General features: G+C 36.6%; 3 protein-coding genes across 4 annotated transcripts; 2 read left to right on the top strand and 1 right to left on the bottom strand.

Annotated features, from left to right (window-relative positions):
- Positions 1–2,147: 2,147 nt before the first annotated feature.
- LOC120069424 (40S ribosomal protein S15-4) lies at positions 2,148–3,799 on the top strand. The gene is made up of 4 exons (XM_039021163.1): positions 2,148–2,287; positions 2,363–2,511; positions 2,592–2,649; positions 3,391–3,799. Exons 1-4 carry the CDS (start codon positions 2,285–2,287, stop codon positions 3,637–3,639), a joined length of 459 nt encoding a protein of 152 aa, XP_038877091.1. The 5' UTR covers positions 2,148–2,284; the 3' UTR covers positions 3,640–3,799.
- Positions 3,800–5,041: 1,242 nt separating this feature from the next.
- Positions 5,042–9,881, bottom strand: LOC120069423 (CRM-domain containing factor CFM3A, chloroplastic/mitochondrial). Its single transcript, XM_039021162.1, has 9 exons — positions 8,580–9,881; positions 7,412–7,907; positions 7,196–7,326; positions 6,758–7,108; positions 6,333–6,489; positions 5,967–6,259; positions 5,788–5,847; positions 5,613–5,699; positions 5,042–5,517 (listed from the first exon to the last, which is right to left on the bottom strand). Exons 1-9 carry the CDS (start codon positions 9,492–9,494, stop codon positions 5,341–5,343), a joined length of 2,667 nt encoding a protein of 888 aa, XP_038877090.1. The 5' UTR covers positions 9,495–9,881; the 3' UTR covers positions 5,042–5,340.
- Positions 9,882–21,635: 11,754 nt separating this feature from the next.
- On the top strand, positions 21,636–23,424 carry LOC120069428 (DNA-directed RNA polymerase V subunit 7-like). Of its 2 annotated transcripts, none has more exons than XM_039021174.1 (2): positions 21,636–21,828; positions 22,792–23,424. In XM_039021174.1, exons 1-2 carry the CDS (start codon positions 21,693–21,695, stop codon positions 23,349–23,351), a joined length of 696 nt encoding a protein of 231 aa, XP_038877102.1. In that variant the 5' UTR covers positions 21,636–21,692; the 3' UTR covers positions 23,352–23,424. The 2 variants fall into 2 exon arrangements, with proteins under 2 accessions (XP_038877102.1, XP_038877103.1); XM_039021175.1 differs by having other exon boundaries at positions 21,652–21,828; positions 22,770–23,424.
- The last annotated feature ends 2,054 nt before the right edge of the window (positions 23,425–25,478 follow it).

Here is a 25,478-nt window from a genome sequence, read left to right as displayed (position 1 = left end):
GTTGATGGTTAATTTAGAAAAAGGAAAATGGAATTTGGGTTATAAAGGTGATTTGGGGACCTCGGGTTGCGTACAAAGGAAAAAAAAAAGAAAAAGATTTCTTTTTCTTTTCCCTTCTTCTTCCTCCTCCAGCCGCACGTCCCCCCCCCCCCAACTGTACAGTCGCTGCGCTCGTCAACCACCATTTCTTCCTTGTCCGTCGAATCGTGAGCTGATCGCCTTCTCTTCCCCGTCCGCCGCTCGACCGTAGGTTCCAGTCATTTCGGCCGCACGAAGCTTCGTCTGCTGCTGCCACCTCGCGCCTCAATCCAGCGCGTCTCGCCGTCGTCTGTCGCTCGATCGTGGGTCTCCAGCTGCGCAAAGTTCTGGTTGTTCCAACCACACTTGTCTTCGTCGTCGACCGGAAACAGTGATCGGATAGCCGAAGCTGCAACTCGGAGCCGCATCGTTTCCAGCTGCGTCGTCCTCTCCATCCGCATGTTGCTGATTCTGGTCGACGTCAGATCACGACGGTTCCGACCGATCTGTCTGTTGGGGTAAGTTTTGGTTCCCTTTTTGGCAGCCCATTGTCATTTGAGATTTTTGGGCCTAAGCTAACCTTCACCTATGGAATTTGTGGTTGGTTTCAGGGACGTGTGGCGGTGAATGAAGTTTTTGAGTGGAGTAAGGATTCGTTTTGGGATAGTTCGTTATCCCGAGGTAAGTAGTTTACTGTCGATTTTGCCCTAAGATCTTGATAACCTGCTGAAAAAATTCTTATGTCATGTATGAGTAGACTGTGATAAAGTCGATGTATGGGTAACTATGCTGATTCATGACCTTGATTGCATGCTTATGTCTGTCTGAGGTTTTAATGACTGTTAGTTTTAGGATTCATGATTGTATGCTTATGTCCATATGAGATTTTAGTGATTGTTAGTGTTACCATTAGGCTATGCACATCGCATGTGTGAGCCTTTGGGCCCACACCCTATGCTTATGTACGGTATCCTTTTTAGGATCACCACTTGTGTTTATGCCAGTGACCTTTGTGTCACTTCTTATGAAAACGTGCCTTCGGATTTGCCCCTTATGCCTATGCTTATGATGCCCTTGTGCATTTTGGTCCAATGGAAAGACTAACAGATCACTGAGTGGGCCGCTTATTGAGTATACTTTTATACTCACCCTTTTCTTTCCCTATTTTTCAGGTAAGGGTAATGACAGACCGGCGCATGACAAGTGAGATCCGTGACCTGGCCTTTAGGATGACTGACTACTTTCGCACTTAATATCATGTTTTTGGAGTCTGGTTTAGGAGTTAGGCATTTTAAACTCTCATGCAAAATTTATTAATTTTATTATTTGACGATTTAATTGTTTTCATTTTAAAGTTGGGTTTAGGAGTACCTCGAATGGTAAATTTTTATTTTATTTTATTTTATTTTTGTTTTAGTTTATTTATTAGTATTTAATTATGTTTTCTTATCTTTGGTCATTTGAGCACTATTAAATAAAATTCCGGCTCTTTTATTTGATGGTTTAAAAGAAAATGTACGGTTAAGCCTATGCATGCATGAAGTAGCGTCCTAGAGATAAGTAGGAAAGTAGGGTCATTACACATGAAGTCTAAATAATAATAATAATAAAGAAAAAAACTCTCATTTATATCAAATAAACGAATACATATATCACAATATATATCAAATTTTCTCTAGAAGTTAAAAAAAAATAGAGAAAAAAATGCAAATATTACAATATATATCAAATGTGTACATCGCAGTGTATATATAAAAGAAATTTGAAGAATATGGAAAGTTGTGGGTATTTGAAAAATATTATGATTTAATATATATTTTTATAAAAAAAATGCATCTCATTTAAAACTCTTTTTTTCTTTCCTATTCTTAAAAATGTATAATTAATTTATTGTTAAAATTAAATGGTATTTATTATAATTTTTAAAGAAAATTATTGTAACGAAGAAAACCTTGAATATGACTGAAATATAGGTTTTAATAAGGCCTTCGGTAGAAAGCCCTTTTTCAATGGGCGCTTCGTTGTTTGGATCTACACGGCCCATTTTCTTCATAGCAGTTTATCTACGGGCCCAATTAATTGTATTTGGGGCCGAAGTTGAATATTTATGTGTTACAGGTCCTTTTAGGCAAATATAATTGCAGTCCAGGGCTTGAAACATTATATATGATCTTAATCGACAATTTCACTCCACTCAAAACCCTAGCAGCCAGAATCGGCCATTTGCACTCAGTTTACGGTTTCTTCTGATTTCTGAACTCCAACCATGGTAAGGCTCAAAGAATTCCCATCATTTTGTTATGAAGTGACTGTACTCCATCTGACCTAAATTTCATGTTCATAGGCGGACGATAATCCCGATGTGGCGGCTGCAGGAGTGCCGAAGAAGAGGACCTTCAAGAAGTTCAGTTTCCGTGGAGTCGATTTGGATGCTCTCCTCGACATGTCCACTGACGAGCTTGTCAAGCTCTTCACTGCCAGGGCTCGCAGAAGGTAGTTCAAATGATATATGGTAATCTTGTGGAATGATCTAATTTGCTGGTTTTGACGCTTCTCTCAATCTTCTGTTTCAGGTTCCGAAGGGGTCTGACAAGGAAGCCAATGGCTCTGATCAAGAAGCTGCGCAAAGCGGTAATTGCTACATTTCTTATTTTTGTTCCATTTTGTAACTCTAAAAGTAAATTTCAACTTTTGCTTTTTTGAAAATCTAATTCCCGTTTATGTGATTTCTTTCACCAGCTCTGGTGCGTGCATGTCTAGTTGGTTATGACTTATGAGTGTACTGGATAGAAGAATAGAAATCCACATTAGCATAGTGTAGTATTATCAAGTCCGTGGGTTGTATGGTTTTATTGGTCGATATTCGATTAGTGGTTTTTGGGAAGAAATTTGGTTTGTTTCCTTTAACTACTTTTAACTTCAGTGTGTAACATAGAAGCCTGTCTTTTGATTATCCCATCAGACGGGGATGGTTCAGGTGGATAAACGCATAGAATATCCCTTACGCATTGTCTTTGTATAAATGTGGGTGTTTAGTATGATTGGTTGCCTGAGATATTGTTCAAGCACAAGGTTCGCTTGAAATTCCCATTATTTGAGCAATTCTGCCTTTTTCATTTATTGAATTTTGAATTAGTGGTGATATGGAATGAAAATCTCCTACATGATTCTTGATGATTCAAGAATGTGACTCCTAATATAAACAAAACCTCAACCAATCATGACTTGCTTCTTTCCCCATTGGCTTTCCATTCCGATGAAATTCTTTGTCCTGTATTCTACAGTTAAATGTTACTGATTACTGATGATTTTTTATGGGTTAATGGCTTGGAGATTGTAATATCAATCTTATATGTTTCCTCATCTCTACAGAAACGCGAGGCACCGCCGGGTGAGAAGCCAGAACCCGTTAGAACTCACCTTCGCAATATGATCATAGTACCTGAAATGATTGGAAGTATCATTGGAGTTTACAATGGAAAGACCTTCAATCAGGTTGAAATCAAGCCTGAGATGATTGGCCATTACCTAGCTGAGTTTTCTATATCGTACAAGCCTGTTAAGCATGGTAGACCTGGTATTGGTGCTACTCACTCGTCGAGGTTCATTCCTCTTAAGTGAAAAGAGAAATACCATTTGTCAGGATTGGATTATACTCTGCTTTTCTTCAAGTTTTATGGATATTTGTTTATTTTAACTTATTAGTCTATTTTTGGCTACTTTTTGACTGGAGTTTAATTTCTATAAACAATGAAAGATGATTTTGATGGGTTCAGACGCAGGTTCCTGGTTTTTCTTTTTCCATCTAAAGGTTAACGAAGTCATCTAGTCGGCTCTAAGAATGCTTAAGCTGTACTTGGGATGCCTTTGCGTATATTCTTTAAGGTTCTTTGTTTTCGTTATTTTGAAGCCGTGTTGTCTATTTGACTAGAGGATGCTCTTCCTATAATCTTCAGTTGTGTTGATGGGCACAAGGTTGTCACTGGTACTGGTTGATTCATATGATTAGGCTTAACTCGAAGATAGATAACCTTTGTGTTATGGTTTTATTATCACAACTCAACCCTTTTCTCTGGGTAATTAGTTATCATCTATTTCTGATTTTAAAAGTGTAATGTATATAAATTGTTTGATTCTACATGAAGCTTCGATTGATAATTTTGGTGTTCTCAGAAAGTGACGTTGCAAGTGATCACAAATTTTCTGGAACTTGTGCTTCAAGTGTTTAAAACCCACCATTGAAGAAATACTACTTGAGATTAATTATTTTCTTTTAATGATGGAAATTGGCATGTTGTAAATCATCATATTCTTCTTTCTCAGCCCTTTTTTTCAACATATAAATTACCATTTGAGATAGGGATTTGAATTTGACTTGTAAGTTTTTGGATAGTTTAACCAATGGAGTCATATTCACTTGTTGGATTTATTTTTCAAGTTATAAATCGCCTGTTAAATTAAGCTGTTCAAATAGAGGTTGATATTCTAAATTTGATAAGAAGTTAAACTTTGAGCCACGCTTAAGTTAGTCAATTTATGTAGTTCGATGCTTGTTCGTGCTTGCATCTATTTGAATCAACCTAACTTGATCCATCAAACATTTGAGTAAAAACTTGTAAAATGAAGCCCCGATGATTTAAATTGAGTCAGCTTGGCCATGTGCGATACTCACTTCATGACCACATCAGGAAGTTCTCAATTTAGCAACAACGTAGAAGAAAATTCTGGGAGTTGGCAACATTTTCTTATACATGGTAGTGCATTTCCTAAATGGCTCACTCCGGGGAAGCCAAGGACCTTGCAACTCTTATCACTTGCCTCCATCTTGAGTACTGGAAATTAAACATTACAACAGCATCAACCAAGTGTCTATAGTAACTTCCCATTTTCCATTTTGATGGTCATCGACTGTTGACAGCAGAACTTTGCAACAACAATTAAAAATTTTATTCTTTAACGTTGAATTCAATCCCCAAAAAAAAAAAAAAAAAAAATGAAAACCCAATCAAAAGGTATTAGGGAATTTTCAATCAGAAGAGTTTTTCAAAATTTGTTTGCCTAACTCGTTTCAATGTTCGACTATGGAATTTCTGCCGTATGGTATCAAGATTGGAGCGTTTCAACTTTCAAAAATAGCAAAACAATGGTATTTTTTTATTTACACGTTCTCAGCTCATTGGCCAGACATATTGCTAGTATACAACTCTCAACTGTTACACTCACTTCTGAGTCTCTTATCCTTACCACCAGCTCCTCTATCCCTTTGTTCGCCCTGTTATATTGTTTCATTCTTCTTTGTCAAGCACGTCGTGTTAGATACTTTTATATGCGACGTGATTCAGATGTCTCATATGAATATTCAACCTCAGATTCTTGTACTTGGATTTCATGTGGAAATTCCCCTTCTGGGTATTTGTCGCTAGCCATGATATCATCTTCATCTTCAATATCACTATCCTGACCATATGCGGCCTCAGTATATGTACCGTAATCTTCTTCCTACAAAAAGGGAAACAAACAATACGAACATGAGCTTAGACCTGCAGACTACACATACTAAAATAGCAGAAATGTAGTGAGAAAATTTAAATAACCTCCGAATCATTGTCAGTAGGATAAGCAGAATCCAGTTCGTTGTATAATATTTCATCCCCTTGGTCTTTCACCTTCTCCATTTGTTCCTTTTGACATAGAAGATATCAAATAAGGTATCGACTTAAAGAACCAGGGAGTTGAAATAATTTCTTACTGCAGTTGCAAGAGACTTACGATTTCGCATTTTAGTTTGTCCACTCTACTCTGCATTGCTGATATATGTTTCAGCAAAGCCTGTTTAGCAAGTTTATGAAAGAACCAAAAATTAGTAAATTTTTACTTGGTTCTTTATCTACAAGTTCATATGCATGAGGGACTTTTCTACTATTTGAAAAGAAACTTAAATGTAGTACCTCATGCCTTTGAAGCTCGATTGAGCGTGCTAGAGCCTTCCTCTTTGTCAAAAGATTTTTGGGTCTCAGGAAGGATGGCCGTTGATAATCTTTTCCTCGATAAACGATTATAGCATATGCTTTGGAGACTTTGTCAATAGAAACTAGGACACCCCCACTCTCAGCTTCGAGTTGCAAAGCAATTTTTTTGACATGGTCAAAGGAATTAGCCTTTATCATGATCTTCACCAATTCGCGATACTTCCAATGCAAGTGCATGTTCTCCACTGTGCCATCGAAAACCTCACGCCTACCTGAAATAACAACATTCCATTGAGTGATTGCAGATTCTGAATAAATTGAACATGGTGGAGGGAGTTGTTTTACCTAGAAGCAAGAAAGCTTTCATTCGTAGACCAAGCTTACGAAACATGAATCTTTCCTCCTCAGTTATGCTATCAGGTTCAGCCTGCCGCTTTGCTGGTGTCATAAATGCTTCTACCTTAGATAATGCTTGCTCAGCTTTCACCAACTTTCTTTCAGCCTGGAGAAGACAGATAATTCAAATAAAAAAAGATTCTACTACATAGAGATAAGAAGTCCTATATCTTAAATGGTCACTGCACGAGTTATATTTATAATGTCAGCATCGGATGGAGATTGACAAAATCAAATCTCATATTCTCCAGTGCTGCCAAAAAGGCAGGTTTCATTTGCAATATCAAAAGCAGAATTCTAGATGAAGTAAAGGCAACTAACAATTTGAAGAACATCTCAGATAGCAGCTTTTAACTTAAATTCAAGAAACTCACAAAAGCAAGCTTCCTTTCCAACTTCCTAACAAGATCGGTGTGCCTCAATCGTTCAGCTTCCTGCATTACTTTTTCCTTATGCTCGTCATCCAGAGGCTTTCCCCATTTTGCATCAGCATCTAGTGTTTCCTCTAGAGAACCAGCAATTCCAGATTGCTCTGTTTTCTCAATGTCAGGTACCACCAAGGCTGATGCTTTCAACCTTGCCTGTTCTTCTTCATCTTGTAGAGACTTTGCCAGCCTCTCCCTTTCTAGCAATGCTTCAGTGACCTCAGGCGACAAGAAACTCTTTCCTCTATAGAATACCAGAAAGTCTTTGTTTCTTGACAGAAGAATGCCTCCTGTCAATTTCTACATCAACCAATTAAACACTCAATTCATCTGCTCGATATAAAGTAACGTGAATATACCACGTTTATCCATAAAAATAAACGTTACCTTGATCTCTTCAGCCATTCTCTCACTAGTAGTCAGCTGCACACCTCGTTTCAGGGCAATTTTTGCAATTGAACTTCGTTCCCACAATTTAGCCATTGCCACGGCTAAACCTTGAAGCTGCCTATTTCTGCCTGTATAGTGTATACACAAAAAATATCACCACCTACAGCAGTTGTCACTAAGAATTTATTTCAACATATACAATCAAGAACATACCTAGTGCAAAATGAGGAGGAAGTCTTCTGGCAAGTCGTCTTAAGGCTGTAGCGTCCTTAGTTCCAAGAGAAGATCTCACTCCATAGGGAAGTATTCTAAATGGAGGTTCATAATCAGGAACTACTCCTGGGAGCAAATCTGCATCGACAGGTAAAGGATCCAATCCTGGCCAGTCTGTGTATCTTGGACCCAAACTATCCAGTAATTTATCTACTTCATCCTCATAATTCACTTTTACTTCTGCCAATTGTTTGCTGCACTGCTCACCCTCTGTGGAACTTTCTGCTCTTTTTGGTTGCGACTCATAAACATTATGGTGAGAAGAGGATTCAGAAGGAACTATAGCACTGACACCAGTTTCAGGTGAAGTAGCGATTGCATTTCTCTTGTAAATCCGTTTGTTAAATTGTGGTGCTTCAGGAAGCTCATAGCTTACACCTCTATATAGAGACAATGAAGTTCCCGACCTCCAAATAACCAGTCCACCAGTTTTTCTCTGTTAAAAGAAGAAATAGGAGAAGATAAATTATCACACACAGCAAAAAAAGAAATCATATCTGTTAAGAAGTTTTTGTGAACATAACCATTTCTTACAGAGCTCAAAATCAAAATGTGAACATCAATAAATTTGCTGTGTAATTTTAGATGGTTCTCAATGTGCTTAGATCAAGCTGTCACCACAACGTTGCAAAAATTTGTCCCAGCAGGCAGCATCTAATCATGAACGTTACATTCAAAATAGGCCTATTTGGTCTGTTTATCAAGAGCAGATAGATGGTCGCATGTCAACAAAAGAAGATCATATATAATTTCATGTTTTCACATTGGCTGTGTCTCATAAAGACATGGCTCTCAAACAGTCGTCTCAGCATCAATTGGCAACTCTTACAATAAAAACACACAATGTGTATGGCTAAGCTCATGTCCAGCCTATGCTAGGAAAGGAACTTTGCAAGCAAGGAGGTCCTTCCTTGCGGTCATTTGATCTTCTATCTACCATGGGAGTTTCCAATCAGTTTATCGATTTATAATGACTACTTCATTCGCTAGCTTAATCATCTGCCTTTTGCGAGATAATACTATGAATTTGGAAATCAAATAGCTTGTATTTTACAAATGCCAAAAACTTCATTAACAAACAAATCAAACAACTGCATAGAAAGCAAACCTCCAATATCTCGTGCATCCTTTTCATGTTAAGTGCAGGAGGACCTTCAATTTTAAGCCTCACAATCTCTGAAGATCTCCATTTTTCATGAATGACATCCACAACAGCCTGAGTCACTCCTCCACCGCCTATCTTCATCTTGTGCTTTTTCTGGAACGTCAAGTTCCTCAGCCTCCTCAATTCTGGCTCAGGAAGAGTCAATTCTGCCAAAGATGTCCTGCCCCTTCTCCTTGTCGAATCCCCATTTGCATCTTCCTTTTCTTTTGGCTTCTCCCATGGAAACCTAACTTCTCCATTACTTCCAAACAGGTTCTCATCTCCCATAGGCGATTCCTTAGAAAACCCACCTCGAGTATTAGGCAACATTCCTTCCTCAACATAAAATATCTCCTCCACGGACCCCTTTTCAATGGCTCTCTCTTGCCTCTTCTCTTTATTCTCATCGGTCATGTACCCAAATTTCTTCAGTTTCCTCACAATTTTCTCCATTGTACTTCCCCCTCTTCCATCATCATCAATCCGACTACTACCGCTATAACTCTTCGAAAAATCTGAACTAGAATTTGGAACTTCATTCTCATCGCTACTGGGATAATCCAACACAGCGCGTGGTGGTTTTGGGCGATTTTGTTTCGCAGTTTCGTTCCATTTGTCTATCCAACTATCTCGACATAAGTTTCTCCTCAAACTATATCGGGAAATGGGTTTTCGTGTGCTTAAACTCCCATACGAAATTCGATTGGAAAATGTATCGGTCGTAAAAGCATAAAACGAAGCGCAGGAAGAGCGGTTTCTGAAGACAATCGACGAACCATACTTCAGTAAAACTTGAGAACCATGGAATTCAGAGAAGGAAATTTGAAATGTGTCGAAGAAGTTCGTGGCATGGCATAAACGACTGTGTAACAGAGCCATAGCTGATTACAGAAGCATAATTGCTTGCCAGACCACAAAGGAAGCAGAGAGAAATGTAAAATCAGATAATGGAAGGTGGGAACTCACTAAGCTTCAACGGGATTTTGGGTCTTACTGTCGAAGCCAGAAAAGCAGTTCTGTGTTCTCTACTTCTCTGATTGTGATTCTGTCAGTCTCGAAAGTTATCCCTGGCGATGGCGGGGAAATACGTTTGGTGTCTGTTTAGCTTCAACGTATCTCTTTCCACCAAAAGCCCGAGATACGTTCCAGTCAGCCGCCACGTCGCCGTCGTAAGAGGCAATCGTTCGATGTCGCCGCCTGAGAACGCCGCTGCAAAATCGTGTGGGAGATTGGATTTTGAGAAAAGTGGACGTCTACTTGATTTTTCAGGGGCAAGTAGGACTTTTCACCTCTAAAATGTCCAAGCATTACACAAACGAAATTTTTGTTGATTAATGTCCCGCTTGATAAACAAATGAAACCTTATACTTGCATCAAGCCGACTATGATAATTTGTATAATGTCGTGTAAAGGGTAGTCATATATCATAATCTTAATACTATGACCATGTTTATAGTGATATTCATTCTTAACACTATGACCATGTTTATAGTGATATTCATTTTTCTTGCTGAAGCATAGTAAAGTATAAAAATAAATATTATAATAGATATAGTCATCAAATGACTACGATAGACATATCACTCCTAACATGATAGTGGGCTTGACATAAATAAAAAATTAGATTTTATGTGTTTGTAGAGGATGATAGATGGGCAATTTGTACGGATGACCCAAAAATTGGGCCCAAAATATCAGGACCCATTTTTAAAAAATAATGTCAATTGACCATCTGCTGACATCATCGTCATACCATAAATTGTCCTTACACCGGCTTCACGAGGTAAATCTCGCTCTCGTTTGATTAAACGCTCTCGCTCTCGCTCTCGCTTGAAATTCCCTGATTTGATGTGATTGCTCGTCAGTGTACTATTGATTTGACAAAATGTCACGACGGAAGCCTCAAATCAAATCAATAATACCTAAACACAATACAATGGTGATTTCTTTAAACTTTAAACTCCATTTTAAAGGTGATTACTTCTCTGGTTTTCGATGGTATTTTGTTGAACGAAGATTTTTCGAACGGGAATTTCCAAGACGAGGCTTTCTAAAAAAGAAAGTTTTTTTAGAAAGGTGAATTATTTTGAGTCTGTTTAATTATTTTTTATGTGTTATTTCTGGAAATGTAGCATTACGAAATTTTGTATTGGGAGAGAGTAAGAAAGAGGGAGAGTAAGAAAGAGGAAGAGTAAGAAAGAGAGCGAGATTTTGAGAGAGAGCGAGATTGAGAAGGTGAGATTTTGAGCGAGAGCGAGAGCGAGATTTTGAGAGAGAGCGAGAGTACACTTCAATTGCATGTACAACTTAATGAAAAATGTTCTCTTGCTTTGTAGGATGACAGAAAAGTGTCTATTTATTCGATTTAGGGGTGATTGGGATGAGGATGAAAGTTGGAGGACAATTGAAAGGAATCATTGTGCCTCCTACATTAAATTATGAAGAACTTAAATCTTGCATTTACAGGGCTACAAAAGTCAGTTCTTCAGAGTTTGATCTTATCTTGAAAGTTAAATATAATCTTGAATTTGAAGCCCCTCCACAATGCATAATGGATGATGATGATGTTCACTTCCTTCTTTTGTGAGAAGAGCTTAATAGACTTATAGCTGTAACGTTGAAGTCTAAACAGGGCGAAAGGGTTGAAATGGGGTTTGGAAATGTGAGTTATAATGATACGGCTGTGGACAAACAATACGAGGAATCATATCAGTTTTGTCGAGAAGAGGATGATATTCCATTGTCTACCAACATTGTACCATCAACATTCGATTATATGGATTGTGGTTCTTCAGTAGATGTGGATGTGAATGAGCAACTAAGAGGATTGAATGAAATGGATCGTGATCATGGAGATGTGTGTCGTTCTATAGTAGCTTCAGTGGTTCCACCATCTGTGTCTTCAAGTCATAGGATAAAGTTGATTATGCCTGACACCTCTTCATCTGGGACAGAGGATGTTGAAGTTGGTCAACTATTTTTAAGCAAAAAGGACTTGAAAATGAAATTATCTATTCTGTCCATCAACAGAAATTTTGAATTTAAGGTCAGGAAATCAACCAAATCTTTGTTCACTGTCAAATACATTGGGGAGACATGTAAGTGGAGCCTTCGTGCAGTCAAAATGGAAGGGCCTGATATATTTAAGATCACAAAGTACTACAGTTCGCACACATGTTCCATAGGAATTTTGAATCATGACCATAGACAAGCAACTGCTATGGTTGTTGGTCAACTCATCAAAGATAAGTTCACGGACATAGGACGTTACCTTGTCATATCGTTGAGGATATGAGGAGAGATTATGGCGTGAATATAAGTTATGATAAAGCGTGGCATGCAAGGGAAGCCGCGTATGATCTCACTAGAGGTACTCCAGAATACTCATACTTCATACTACATGCTTATGGAGAAGCGCTAAAAATAGAGAATCCGGGTACAGTCTTTGAGATCGAACTTGAAGATGAGGTGCATTTCAAGTATATGTTTATGGCATTAGGGCCTTGTATTAGAGGTTTTGCAAGCTGTTGGCCTTGTATTATTGTTGATGGGTCGCACTTGAAAGGAAAATACAAAGGCACCATGTTGGTTGCAGTTTCTATAGACGGGAACAATCAATTATACCCACTAGTATAAGCAATAGTGGATAATAAAACCGATCGATCATTGAAATGGTTTATGTCGAACTTGAAATGCAATATCGGAGAACCCGATAATCTGGTGTTTGTGTCTGATCAGATGGTATCTATCGGCAATGGTATTTGTGCATTTTTTCCCACAACATTTCATGAATTGTGCACATTGCATATAGAACAGAATTTGGTTACAAACTTTAAGGATAGTACGGTTGTTGGGATATTTAGAGATGCAGCAAAGGCATTTCGCATGATAGAGCTCCAGACAAAATGGGATGAACTTCGCAATTTTAGAGACGGTGCTGTCACGAAATATTTGGAAGACATCGGTCTTCAAAGGTGGGCACGGGTTTACTAAATAGAACGAAGATATGATAACATGACATCCAATAGTGCATAGTGTTTCAATTCCTTAACTAAAGAGTATCGACTATTGCCCATAGTATGCTTGATTGAACATGTTAGAGGTGCTCCAATCGTGGTTCTACGAACGGAGGAATTACTGGGCATCTTGAACGACATTGCACTCTGACTACTGTGAAACAAGATTGGCAAGTGAAGCCGATAAGGGCAGACGATATCGGGTGGAGCCTATTGATTGTGGGTACACGTGCGAAATAATCGATTGAACGGTATTGTCAATCTTCACATGAAGGAATGAACATGTAAGGAATTTGACTCACTTGGTATCCCGTGTTCCCATGCAATTTTTGATACCAAGGAAAGAAATATATCAATCCACAGTCTTTGCAGTCGATTTTATATAGTGGACTCTTTAATGACTGCGTATGCGGAGCTTATAAATCCACTTGGCCACATATCTGAATGGAAAAGACCTTCTGGATACGTAGAAAAGATTATCCTTCCTTCGAAGTTTGTGCCACAAGCTGGGCGATGGAGAGTGAGAAGAATACCATCTAGAGGAGAATTTCACAGACAAATGAAATGTGGTCGGTGTGGGAATTATGGACATAACCGCCAAAATTGTACTGAACTGCTTACAACCGTGCGACATGCCGAAAATGCCAGAGACGAGACACAAACACCCCTCATCCAGTTTAGTTATAAATACCATTGATCATTTTTTCATACGTCATAATTGTAACATACTTCATACTTTTTCATACTTGTAACATACTTCATACTTTTTCATACTTGTAATATACTTCATACTTCATATTTTCATCTTGTAAACAAAAAACAATAACAAGCTAGAGTATTTATATAATAGTAATCTTCATACTCTCTCAGTCTTCATACTTGTAACAAAAATGGATAACTTCATACTCTCTCAATCTTCATACTTGTAACAAAACACAATAACTTCATACTCTCTCAATCTTCATACTTGTAACAAAAATAGATAACAAATATTCTCTCAATCTCGCTCTTTCTCACAATCTCGCTCTATCTAAACATCTCGCTCTCTCAATCTCTCTCTCTCTCTCACACACACACAATCTCGCTCTCCATGAATCTCACTCTCTCGCTTAGTTACTACCTATGCGGAGCGCGCTAAACAATTGTGTACTTCAGGCTTCATCGCTTAGTAAAGGTATACGATCGTACACTAATAACTAAACGATTGTTTGGATTTGTCTAGAAAATCGTATAGTAAAGCTAAACGATTGTTTAACTTTGGGAGCACCGGTAAACTAAATGATCGTACACTAATAACTAAACGATCGTATAGTAAAGCTAAACTATCGTTTAACTCTGGGAGCATTGGTAAACTAAACGATCGTACACTAATAACTAAACGATCGTTTGGATTTTTCTGAACATCTCGCTCTCCATGAATTTCGCTCTCTCTCACAATCTCGCTCTCTCTCTCTCAATCTTTGAACTTTGAACATTGAACCATATAATGTTCTAAGCTTAATTATGCATGTTCTGATAAAATTCTGATATTGAACTTTGAACTTACATAAAAAATACATGTTCAATTATACAATGAAAAGAGCACTAGCTCCATTATACATAAAAAAATGCATGTTTTGATAAAATTCTAATATTGAACTTTGAACTTTGAACTTTCATAAAAAATATATGTTCAATTATACAATGAATATTTTTACATACATAAAAAAATAAATGAATTTTTTTACATACATAAAAAATACATGTTTAATATATATAAAAAATATGAAGTGTTTGCCTATAGTTGACATGCTAATTGCATCCTATATTCACTCATCTTCTCCTGAGTGATTACGAATGGATCAACACCAGTCACCAGGTGTTCGATTGACCCGTGTTGTATGTCGACGTTCATAGGTGGCGAGATTTTCCACCAGGCTATGGATAGGTTCAACTTTGATCGATCCACGTCACAGTAATGAAGTAGGGATGGTACTGTGACCGTCTGGCTCTAGCCAATTCACCAGCGTTGTCATTGGTGTGTATGATGGAAGTGAATCGAATATGAATATATGGCCTCTGTTAATGTCCATTGCAAGGACCATCTAGTGGTCACTGATATTCATCGCCGTATAAACGAAATCCACATCTGCCCATTTGACATCGAATTTATTGGTGACGTAGACTTATACGTGTCTTCATCTTCCCATGCTAGGGCAGCCTCCAGAAGTGACTTATTCTTTATTCGTTTAAATACCCCGCCACGAGCATTAAGGTGACTCTGTCAAATAAAATGAGAAGTTAAGTAAAGAAGTAAAGACCAGGAAACTTAACGAAATATAATGAGAAGTTAAGAAACGAAATATCAAAATTTACGGTTACACCAATTGGCAAAATGGTGAACTTGTGCATGCACATGTGGGGCCGTGTATAAAATTTATCTTTCATAAAATAAAATAAAGTATTTATGGTATGCACGAAAAATTAATATGTCAGTAGTACAAGATAGCCAACATGTAAAGACGTAAAGACTAGGACACTTACATCGTACTCGACCAACGAATTCAGGGTAATCAATTCCTTGAAGAATTGCTTGGCGAGTGGTTTAAAGAAGTTTTCTTGAACCTCGTTGTCTGTATTGTCGTCCGAGATCCAGCCCATCATTTCTGTCAGGATATTGTGTGGAACATCGTGTGCTACGTTATATGTGACGATCGATCTGGATATTGACGTAGCTACACCTGGGAGAGGATGTTTAACCACACTTTTTTTCTTTACTTGGGCTGAGGGGGTATATTTATCAACAAGTTTTCTCTTACGACTAATTCTTCGAGATTCCTACACAAACAGATAACAAAACGTTACTCATCAAGAAATATAAAAATATAAACAAAGATTACTGATCAATAAATTACTCACTAGTGGAATTCCTTCTGTGTCATAACAATCCCAGAAGTGTCGGCCTCTGGGATTCTAGACATGTCAGCCTCTGTATGTGGCATGGTGAGTAAGGTAGACATGTCGGGCTCTGTTTGTGGGACGTCGGCCTGTATAGGTTCGACATCAATTAGTAATGTCGTGGAAGTGGTGGTATTGGGCTGTACAGGGGGGGTGGGAGTAGGTGAAGTGGTGGTATCGAGCTGTAGAGGGGGGATGGGGATGTGAGTGTCAGAGGCAGTCGCAGTCGTATCGGGATCCCAAAATGGGATGGGTGACAGGTCGTCTCCTCATTCACCGTGGAACCCTTCAATTAGTAAAGTAAAATGGTGAGTTCACGAACATGTAAAAACTAAACACATAAAGACATAAAATGATGCAAACCTTGCACATACACTGCAACAATGATAGGATGGCTGACAATTTCCCTTTCATGCCAATCATGTTTTCCTCCATACTGGATACACGACTATCTAAACCCGATATACGGCCATCCAACTCGATAGTGAGCTGTCAATGGACCGCAGGTATGAATAAATAGACTCGTCAGGATTGGCTCCCTCCCTGCGACGGGCAACACACTCAGAACATTCCTCATCCACAGGTCGCTCTATACCGGAGTCTACAAGATAGACATCAACTTGGTTCAACTCGTCCTCCTCGCGTACGTCCCCCATCATATCATGGAACATATCATCACTAGGTGTATATGTCCCTCCTTCCAGCCTTCCATATTCAACATCCTCGTGCTCAGAATGCTCAGATTCATCCCCTCCCTCCACCCTAACAACCTCATCATTGTCATCTCCACGATGATCATCACCGTCACTTTCACTTTCAGAACTACCCCCCTCACTCGTCGACCTATTGCCACTTTCAGAACTATCATCATCTGCACCTAGCTCAAATATAGGTCGTCATTCCACTGGGGTATCCCGAAACTCCCTTTCAAAATTTGACATGACAGTTCCCTCTTTAACCTTTATCTGTATTAACAACTCAGTAAACTGGTTAGTGTCAATTTAACAACCAGATAAACATATTATGCATAGAGTAAATGTACATTGTTAGACTCGAATATCTCTCTCTCTAGTACTTTGAAGGATACTGAGTGGGAGCGTGACCATCGTAATATACGGGGCAAAGTCATCTTGCTCCTTCGCTCCGCAATATTCCCAGCTATCGATGAAGCTAGGATCTCGTACGACTATACCTAAATAAAATTTTAAATATATTAAGAACAATAGTAATGTTAGATTAAACAACACGATTATTATGTTAATCAAATTTACGTGGAACATTTGTGGAAATCCACGTAAGGAGTACTTCACAACGTAGTTTTTATTTGCTTTGACCCTCGTCTTATATAGTCTGCTCTTATCATTCAACGTAGTCTTTAGGGCATCCAATGTCCTCTCCCAAATAATGGTACCCCAATCAAGACTATTGTAGTACTCCAAATTTTGAATGTACTTGAAATGTTTGAGGTCTGCATTTTTCTGTTTGTTTTTCCCCATCATTGCGACCTCAGTATAGTAAACTAGGCGGATCTTCACAACATCATCATCATTTTCAAACTCTAAGTCCTTATATTTTTCTTCAAGTTGACGGAGGTGTAAAGTGTCCTTCGTCACTCGATTACCAAAATAATTGATAGCAAGTTCATATGAGGATTGCTGGTTCCGATCAACTCGTGTTGGGGATTGCCACAAACCACTCATCAACAAAAAGTCATCCTTCGAAAAAGTGACAACCTTCCCACAGACAGAGAATGACATTGAGTCTGATCTTGTCCTCTTCACTTCTCTAAGCAACATGTGATGGACAATTAGGCTGTTAAACACCATATCAACATCTACAAATCGCCCAAAAACTATTCTCTTGAACATGTCCAACTGCGTTGGCATGAGCTTCTCTTTGACAATATTGTTTGCATTAGCAATGTGGGCCAAGCTGGTTACTTGACCGGGAAATCGGTCGGCTTCAACTATTTTGAAACGTGTAGCCATCTTAAATCACTCCTGCATGAAATAAAAATTCAATCAGTAAACTCCTTCAAAAAAAAAAAAAAATGTAAAACAACATTCTGTTTAAATCTCGCTGAATTCACTCTCGTTAGACTCGCTCTCACTGGTGTTGCTCTCTCCCGTATCGCTCTCTCGAGTATTGCTCTCTCCGGTGTCGTTCTCTTCGGTGTCGCTCTCACTTATCTCCCTTGCATTCTCTCTTTTTGCTCGTCTTCAACCACATAACACATCGAAAACCAGAAAAATAAACAAAAAAAACCATAGGTTCACTTATCTCGCTCACATTTTCTCTTTCTGGTGTCGTTCTACCAATTTCACTCTCACTTATCTCGCTCACAAACTCTTTCTACTCGTCTTCAACCACAGAACACATCGAAAACCAAAAAAAACAAACAAAAAAAATCATACGAGTGTATTTCTAAACTCAGAACGACCTACAAAGCCCCATTACCGATCAGTGTAAGACATTTTCAGGCACATATTGAAAGATTTACCGATCAGATTCGATTTGTCGGCGGCAGTAGAATCGTTTGCAAGCCGGAAATAGTTTTTTCGTTTATGAGCGATACGAAGCCGTTAGCCTTGGAAAATTTGAATGAAGAATAGTTTAGTTTTGGTGGGTTCCCGGTAAAAAGGTACGAAGACAAAGAAGTAAGGGCAATTTACGTAATTTGGTATGACGATGATGTCAGCAGAGGGTCAATTGACATTATTTTTAAAAAATGGGTTAAATTTGACATTTTGGATCTAATTTTTGGGTCATCCGTATAAATTTCCCATGATAGATCATTAATTAATATGCTTGATAAAGGGTACATAGCCTCTAAAAAAAAAAAGTAAGAAAAGGGATCAAACCAATCTAAAAACTAGAGTACTCAAGATCAAAGTACTTTATTTGTTGGAGTAAAAAAGCTTAAAAATCGAAACGTTTTATGCAAGGATTTTTGCTTCCCGTTTCTTATTTGATAAGTAGGAATTACCCTAGGATGACTTGTTGTAATAAAATAATTTTTAAAATTTTACTTTTTGAGGGATCAGATTCTATTCTACCCATGGTTTAAAAAAACTGTAAATTTCTGTCTCCTTTCTCATTTGCTTATTCTATGTTTTCTTCTTTTCTTACTTCTTCTCCTCTCTATTCTCTTTCGTTCCACCATGGCTTAAGCACCAACGACTCAAAAAGGTGAACTCTCAAAGAAAGACATTGTGTAATCAAATTAAGGGCTAAACTGGACTTTTGGGTTGTATGGTCAAACAAGCACCTTTCAACAAGTAGATCTTGAAAAGTTACATGGATTAAAAAAAATCATCCAATTTGGTTAATTAAGCTCAAAGTTATGACATTTCAAAGTTGAAATTTTCCTTAAAAATTTTTGAAGCATTAAAAGTTAAAATGCCTTAATCATTCGTTTAGTTTACAAGTGTTGTTGGTAAAACACATGAAGAAATGTAAAAAAAATGAAGCCATTTGATTAAATCAAATTAAAACGAGGCAAATATAATTTTTTGGGAAGATTGTCACACACTCATGTATTACAATAATGTGATGCAGAGTTGCGACAACTATCTTTTGAATATTCACAACAATTAAAGTGAACAATTAGAAGATTTAGCCTATAGATCAAAGATATATACCTCAACTACTTGACCTATGTTCAGATTGCTAGTCACAACAACCTAGTTGAAATGTTAGAGACATGTTTTCTTTATTTGCAAATGTTGATACATATATTCTTCTCTTTATTGTAGTAAACATCACCCTTCCATCTAAAGTCTCTTACATTCGTAAACCTTCAACTTTACAATAACTTGAATGCAATATTTAGGACAACAATTGTGGAGTAAATGATCGAACTTTCAATTTTTAAGGAAAAAGATCATGCCAATTTTTTTAGTATAATAACTATAAGATTGGTGAATCAAACCTTCAACCTCTAAAAATGAATGTTACATGAATTACTGATGAACTAAACTCCGTTTGCATTTTCTTTCTTTTTCTTGCCACTCATTTTGTCTACTTCAACATTTGCATCTCATTCTCCAAAAAATATATATATTTTTTTTGTTAAAGTTCCATTTTGATTCGGGTGCATATTATTTGGGTAAATAAGGGAGTGGAAGAATAAAAATAATTTTGTGCTAATATATATACCAAGTTCCCATGGTAATAATTATTTAAATTAGAATTGAATCATAATTGGCACGTTTTGAATTTTGTTTCATAAATAGATAAATAACTAAAGAAAGAACATATTCACTTTTGCTTTTGGAAATTTCTTGAAGAAATTGGCATTATACCATTCAACAATGAAACTCAATCTATGGTCGATGAATTTTGTGTTTATCATCATAAAACTATTCATAAGTCTTTTTTCTTTTCTCTAAAAGTTGTAACTCCGTGGTGTACATTAAAATTGATTAGAAAAATAACCAAACTAAAATTTTGTTTTGTTTTTGTTTTTAAAAAATTAACGTAGTTCGATTTAGTTTGGATATAATAAAACTAAAAATCATGTAGTTCTATACGGTTTAAGATAGAAAATAAAATCAAATTACATCATATATACATTTATGTTATCTAATACAAATAAGTCTCGACGACAACTAAATACAATAAGAAAGTTGTATCATATTCTTCATATGTTGCCCACATTTCATCGACATTATCAGTTCGAACTCGAACCATTTATCTCAAATGATTTCAAGTCAAATTCTATTTAGTTATATTATTATATAAATGTCATGGTTGTAAAATATTAAAGTCAAGTTAAATGAATGTTGTAGTCAACAGAATTTATATATTGTAAAATTTTACTCGATTTCAGATATATCAAAAATATTAAAATTAAAATAATATATAAACATGTATATGGTAAAAATTAATACTCAAAAGTTGAAAGGTAAAAAATAATAATATACATATCAAAAATTAAAATAATATATAAATCTAAATATTGGAGAATTTTAAGATTTAAAGTTAAAATAAAATATAAATATAGCAAATTATTTTTGCAAATAGTAAAATTAATAAAGAAAAAAATAAAATATAAAAGATGGAAATAAATATAAAGAAAAAATAAAATAAAAGTGCACATCCTAGAAGTTAAAATTTGAAATATAAAAATATTAATTGAAAATTAAAAAGAATATAAAAATCTAAATATTTGAGAATTTTAAAATTTGAGATTAAAATAAAATATAAATATAGCATAACTATTTTTCAAAATTAATAAAGAAGATATAAAAGATGAAAATAAATATTAAAAAAAAAAAAGGTGCCCAACTGGAGAAGAACACACAACCAAAAGGTGATAGGGTAGTTTAGGCATAAATCTTCCAACAGGCCCATGATAATTTTTGATAAATAATATTATATAAAAATAGAAATACAACGTGAAGAAACTACTTTTTATAATTTTTCAAATTTAGTCGCATTTTCGAAATGTTTATCAAATTATAGAAACAAAAAAGATGAACAATTATCAAACAAGTTAATTTCTTAAAAAATAAGAAACATAAAGTGAAAACGTTATCAAACAGACTCTTAATTTACTAAGGAAAAAAATGAAAGAAAAAAAATAAGAAAAAAAATTAAATAATGAATAATAGGTTAAAACACATTTTGATTTCCATAATTTGAAGTTTATTTAATTTTAGTCTACGAACTTTTAATAAATCTTAATTTTAATCTCTCAAACTTAATTTTTAACCATAATTGAATTAAATATTCATAATAAATTTCATACAAGTAAATATGTGAATGTGATTTAAAAATTTATAGTAAAAATCTAATAAATAACATTTTTTTGAAAAAAATAAACAACAAATTAGCTGTGCCAACTAAATTTAAGATATATTTAAAATTTATGATTAAAATTAGATGAAAAATTTAATAAAGATAGAGATCAAAATAATATTTCGACGTAAATCGGGTGGATCACACACGCATATGTAACCCATTAGCACATTTATCTAGTATTTATATTTATAGTACACGTCATTGATCATATCGGAGAAAGGACGAAAGGTAAGCATCGGAGCAGCTTCCATTTTCCAAGATCCATTTTTTATTTCTATAAATATGGTAAATCCGTCCGCCTTTTACTTTATCCACTCCGATGCATTTCCCCAATCACAGCATCCCAACACTTCCTAATGCCCCCCATTTTCATTTCTCTAGTTCCTCGCAATTCTCGCCGCCGCCCCTCTCCTCCTCCTCCTCTGCCGCCGCCCTCCTTCATTTTTCCTACTCAGGTAACTCATTCCTCATTTTCTCTCTCCCCCCCCCCCCCCTCTAATCCGTGTTGCACACTGTGGTCCGCTTCATATTTTGAGTTTTTGACAGATTAGGGATGTTTTGAATTCGAGATCTGTAGCCGTTTCTGGTTCTCTGTAATTGTATGATGATTGAATTTCTATACGTTTTGTTCATCTGTCATTCGAGGCAGAATCTGTGATTTTTCCTCTGCAGTTTGATTATCGATTCGGTTTGGATGGTGAGGTCATTGGAATTAATTGGTGCTTGTAATCGTGTGGCGATTGTTGATACTTCCCTATTTGTGCTGCTTAGTCGAATTAAAGTTTTTGTGTGGTCAGTTTATGAACAGAGAAACAGATTTCTGTTAGTAGCCATGAAATAATTCGACTGGATTTGGCATAATCTTGATAAGTGTAAATCGCTGAGCACAACCGGCTGGGTCCTTTGTTTATTTCTCATTGCTACTTTAAGAATTTACGGAATCACCAACCTCTCTGCCGTCTTTGTTAGAATTTTCGTTTTCTTAAGACTTAAAAGTATTTAATCGATGTGCGATCTTCCAATTAATAACGTGGAATCCTTCTAGGTGCTGCTACCAATATACTCCACCCAAACATTTGAGTATCTTGTAGTTTTCTAGCTCAAGGATATTGCTGACCTTTTATTTTATGTTCTTTTCATAACGCTGATGTTATAGGCTAATATGAAGCAAATGTTTTCCTTCTTTGATTTGCTTTATCCTTGAGTGATTGTTGGAGTTATGCTCAAAATTTCATAGTCTGAAGCACTTTTCTCCAAGTGGATGAGTTTACACGGTTTAGTGGGATTGCATGAAAGCAAATTTCTTGTCTCAAATGTGTTCTTTGATAAATATACACATTTCTTATTTCTTATAAGATGTAGATTGGTAAATGTTGGTTTTCTTGAATTTGATCAGATTTGGGAAATGTTTTATGAAGTGGAACTAGTTAAAGATGTGGAAATCACAGCGGAAAAGGAAAAGAGAGATGCTCTCAACTTTCAGAGGTACATTATAACATGTCTATTAGAGAACTTATTGAAGGAGAAGGCCAACAAAGACCATGGCTATTTTCTTGCTGTTACTAGCTTGAAGAGCATAGGCAAGGGAGTGGTTAACAGTCAGTCTCAATGTGTTTCATTCCCCATTACCTTTAGTTGTCGTACCTTTTTGCCTTTCGAGGGGGAGATCTTGCATGGAGTTGTTCATCACATATTTCGGCGTGGCTTACTCTTAAAATGTGGACCGATCAAGTACGTGTTTCTTTCAGCTTGTAAAATGCCAACCTACCATTATGTTGGTGGTGAAAATCCTGTATTCTCAAGTAACGAATTTGCAACGATCGGAAACGATGTCGTTGTACGGTTCAGTGTGCTTGGTGTGAGATGGATAGAGAAAAGAGGATGTATCAAAAAAGAGTTTGTGATGCTTGCTAGCTTAGAAGGTAACAACTCACTTGGACCTATTTCATTGTCTGACTCCGATGAGTTTGACTTGTAAATTTAGAATACAAACGACAAACTTGGGAATGTTTCACTGTAATATATTCTTACACGGCTTGCTTATTTCTTCCCTTTTTTATCTCTCTGTTTGATGTTCCTTTTGGCCATGATAATTCAAGAGTATTGTGGAATGTTAATTTGAGTGTCTTTGCATTAAGGACATCCGAGGACAGGATGGATTAGATCTTAGTTGGAGAATGGATATTTGCAGAACAGTATTGTTACTAAAGGCTTGGTTTCTGAATTTGTATTCAAAATCTTAATAGAGTCGATGTTTGCAATGTTCTACTTCTAAAGTCAATCGTCTGAAGGACAAAACTGAGAGAGGGAGGTTGAAGATGCTGGCATATTTCCAACCAACCGTTCTACGGACAATCAATCAAGAGATTTCTATTTGGTTTGTTCTCTATTTATTTCACGAATAGCTTAGCGAGTTCATTACTTAGGTCCATTTACAATTATGATCTTATTCATTAAGGAAAAGAAAAAGAAAGAAAGATTAAATTCGAGAGTGGGAAAAAACCCTTTACACTTTCCAACACTCCACATTTTCCAAAATCTTTTTTACACGTTCCAACACACTTCATACTTTCAAAAATCCTTTTTACACTTTCCAAATATCTTTTCACTTTCCAAAACTATTCCCCCCCAAATATTTCTCATTTCTTCTTCAATCTCCAATTTCTATTCCTTCACAAACTATCTTCTAACTTCCATTTCCGTTCACCATCGTATGAATAGTTCTTTTTCTTCTTTTCGACAATGCAAACAAAGCTCAAGTCTTCAACCGTCAGATTTTCTTGTCACCACATGCAGTTGCGTTCCTGTGTTTCGTCTGCAGTAGGCATGTTGCCGCTCGTGTCTCCGATCGTCGGAAATCCTTTTCCACCATGTGCATCTGTTGATCAGATTTCACCGTGGATCTGCGTTCAAGCGTTTAATCTCTGTCGCGGATCTCTGTTCCAACTCCATTGATCGAGTTTTTTTTTTTAAAAAAAGGAGCAAGCCCAAGGATTGAGTAGAAGAATAATTTATTGATCGAGTTTTTAAAAAGGAGCAAGCCCTAGGATCGAGTAAAGAATAATTTGGGAATTTTCAGTATATTGAATGATGATGTACAAAGGGCTCCAAAGGACTCAATATATACAATTACAAAAGAATCTTTGTATAACGAACTCTACATGTGTTGCCATGTAATTGATAGGGAGAAAACAGAATGGAAAGGGACAGGTAGAGGAATTGTTTAATCCACATCTTTGCACACGTCGACGGTCAACTTGGCTGAGTCATGGTTGACTTTGTCATGTTTCTTATCATCACTCCTCAAATTGGGATTGAGATCAATTAATCCAAACGTGGATTTGAAGTAGGAAAACTAGAAGTGACTCAGAGGTTTGGTGAGGCAATTTGCTACTTGTTCATTGGAAGGAACGTATCGAATGTCTAATTGTCCTTTAAGAAATTGATCATGAACATAGTGAACATCTATCTCAATATGTTTGGTTCGAGAGTGGAACACAGGATTTGAAGCTAAGGCTCCGGCACCAATATTATCACACCAGAGGACGTGTGGTCCAGAAAGTTTGAAACCAAGTTCTTCGATAAACTGATGTATTCATGAGATTTCAACAGAGGCATGGGCAAAGGCACAATATTCAGATTCTGTGTTTGACCTGGCCACAACAACTTGTTTCTTAGAGGACCATGAAATCAAATAGGTTCCAAGGAAAACAGAGTAAGCAACAACAGATTTTCGATCATCAATGTTGGATGCCCAATTAGCATCAGAGAAGGCAATAGAGATAGAGAGTCACTTGGTTGGATTAAAATGCCAAGGATATATGAATGCCCAGAAAGTAGTTCAAAATGCTAAGGTCTTTTAAGGAAAATTTTTTATCAAGATTTTTTATAAGGTGAAAGATGAAATGAGGGTCATTACTAGTAATAATAACGTCATCAACATTAATGAGCAGAAGAATGATTGTGGAGTGACGTCAAAGAAAATAGAGGGAAGCATCGGACTTACTGACAGAGAATCCACAACTGGTGAGAAAAGTTTAACCCGTAGATTATTTTGTTAACTTTGCAGACACATGAGGGATAACGAGAATCATTGAATCTAGGG

Source organism: Benincasa hispida, unplaced genomic scaffold (genome assembly GCF_009727055.1).
Source record: "Benincasa hispida cultivar B227 unplaced genomic scaffold, ASM972705v1 Contig393, whole genome shotgun sequence".
Taxonomy (NCBI): Eukaryota; Viridiplantae; Streptophyta; class Magnoliopsida; order Cucurbitales; family Cucurbitaceae; genus Benincasa; species Benincasa hispida.
Note: the sequence above shows the minus strand (reverse complement) of the source record. Positions and strands in the feature narration are given on the sequence as shown.

Coding starts and splice junctions, on each gene's coding strand:
- LOC120069424 (XM_039021163.1), top strand. Junction 2,512..2,591: donor ACTGCCAGGGCTCGCAGAAG/GTAGTTCAAATG, acceptor CTTCTGTTTCAG/GTTCCGAAGGGGTCTGACAA. Junction 2,650..3,390: donor TCAAGAAGCTGCGCAAAGCG/GTAATTGCTACA, acceptor TCATCTCTACAG/AAACGCGAGGCACCGCCGGG.
- LOC120069423 (XM_039021162.1), bottom strand. CDS start 9,494: ATGGCTCTGTTACACAGTCGTTTATGCCATGCCACGAACTTCTTCGAC. Junction 6,490..6,757: donor TGGAAAGGAAGCTTGCTTTT/GTGAGTTTCTTG, acceptor TGTCTTCTCCAG/GCTGAAAGAAAGTTGGTGAA. Junction 5,848..5,966: donor TCGAGCTTCAAAGGCATGAG/GTACTACATTTA, acceptor CTTGCTAAACAG/GCTTTGCTGAAACATATATC.
- LOC120069428 (XM_039021174.1), top strand. CDS start 21,693: ATGCATTTCCCCAATCACAGCATCCCAACACTTCCTAATGCCCCCCAT. Junction 21,829..22,791: donor CCTTCATTTTTCCTACTCAG/GTAACTCATTCC, acceptor TGTTTTATGAAG/TGGAACTAGTTAAAGATGTG.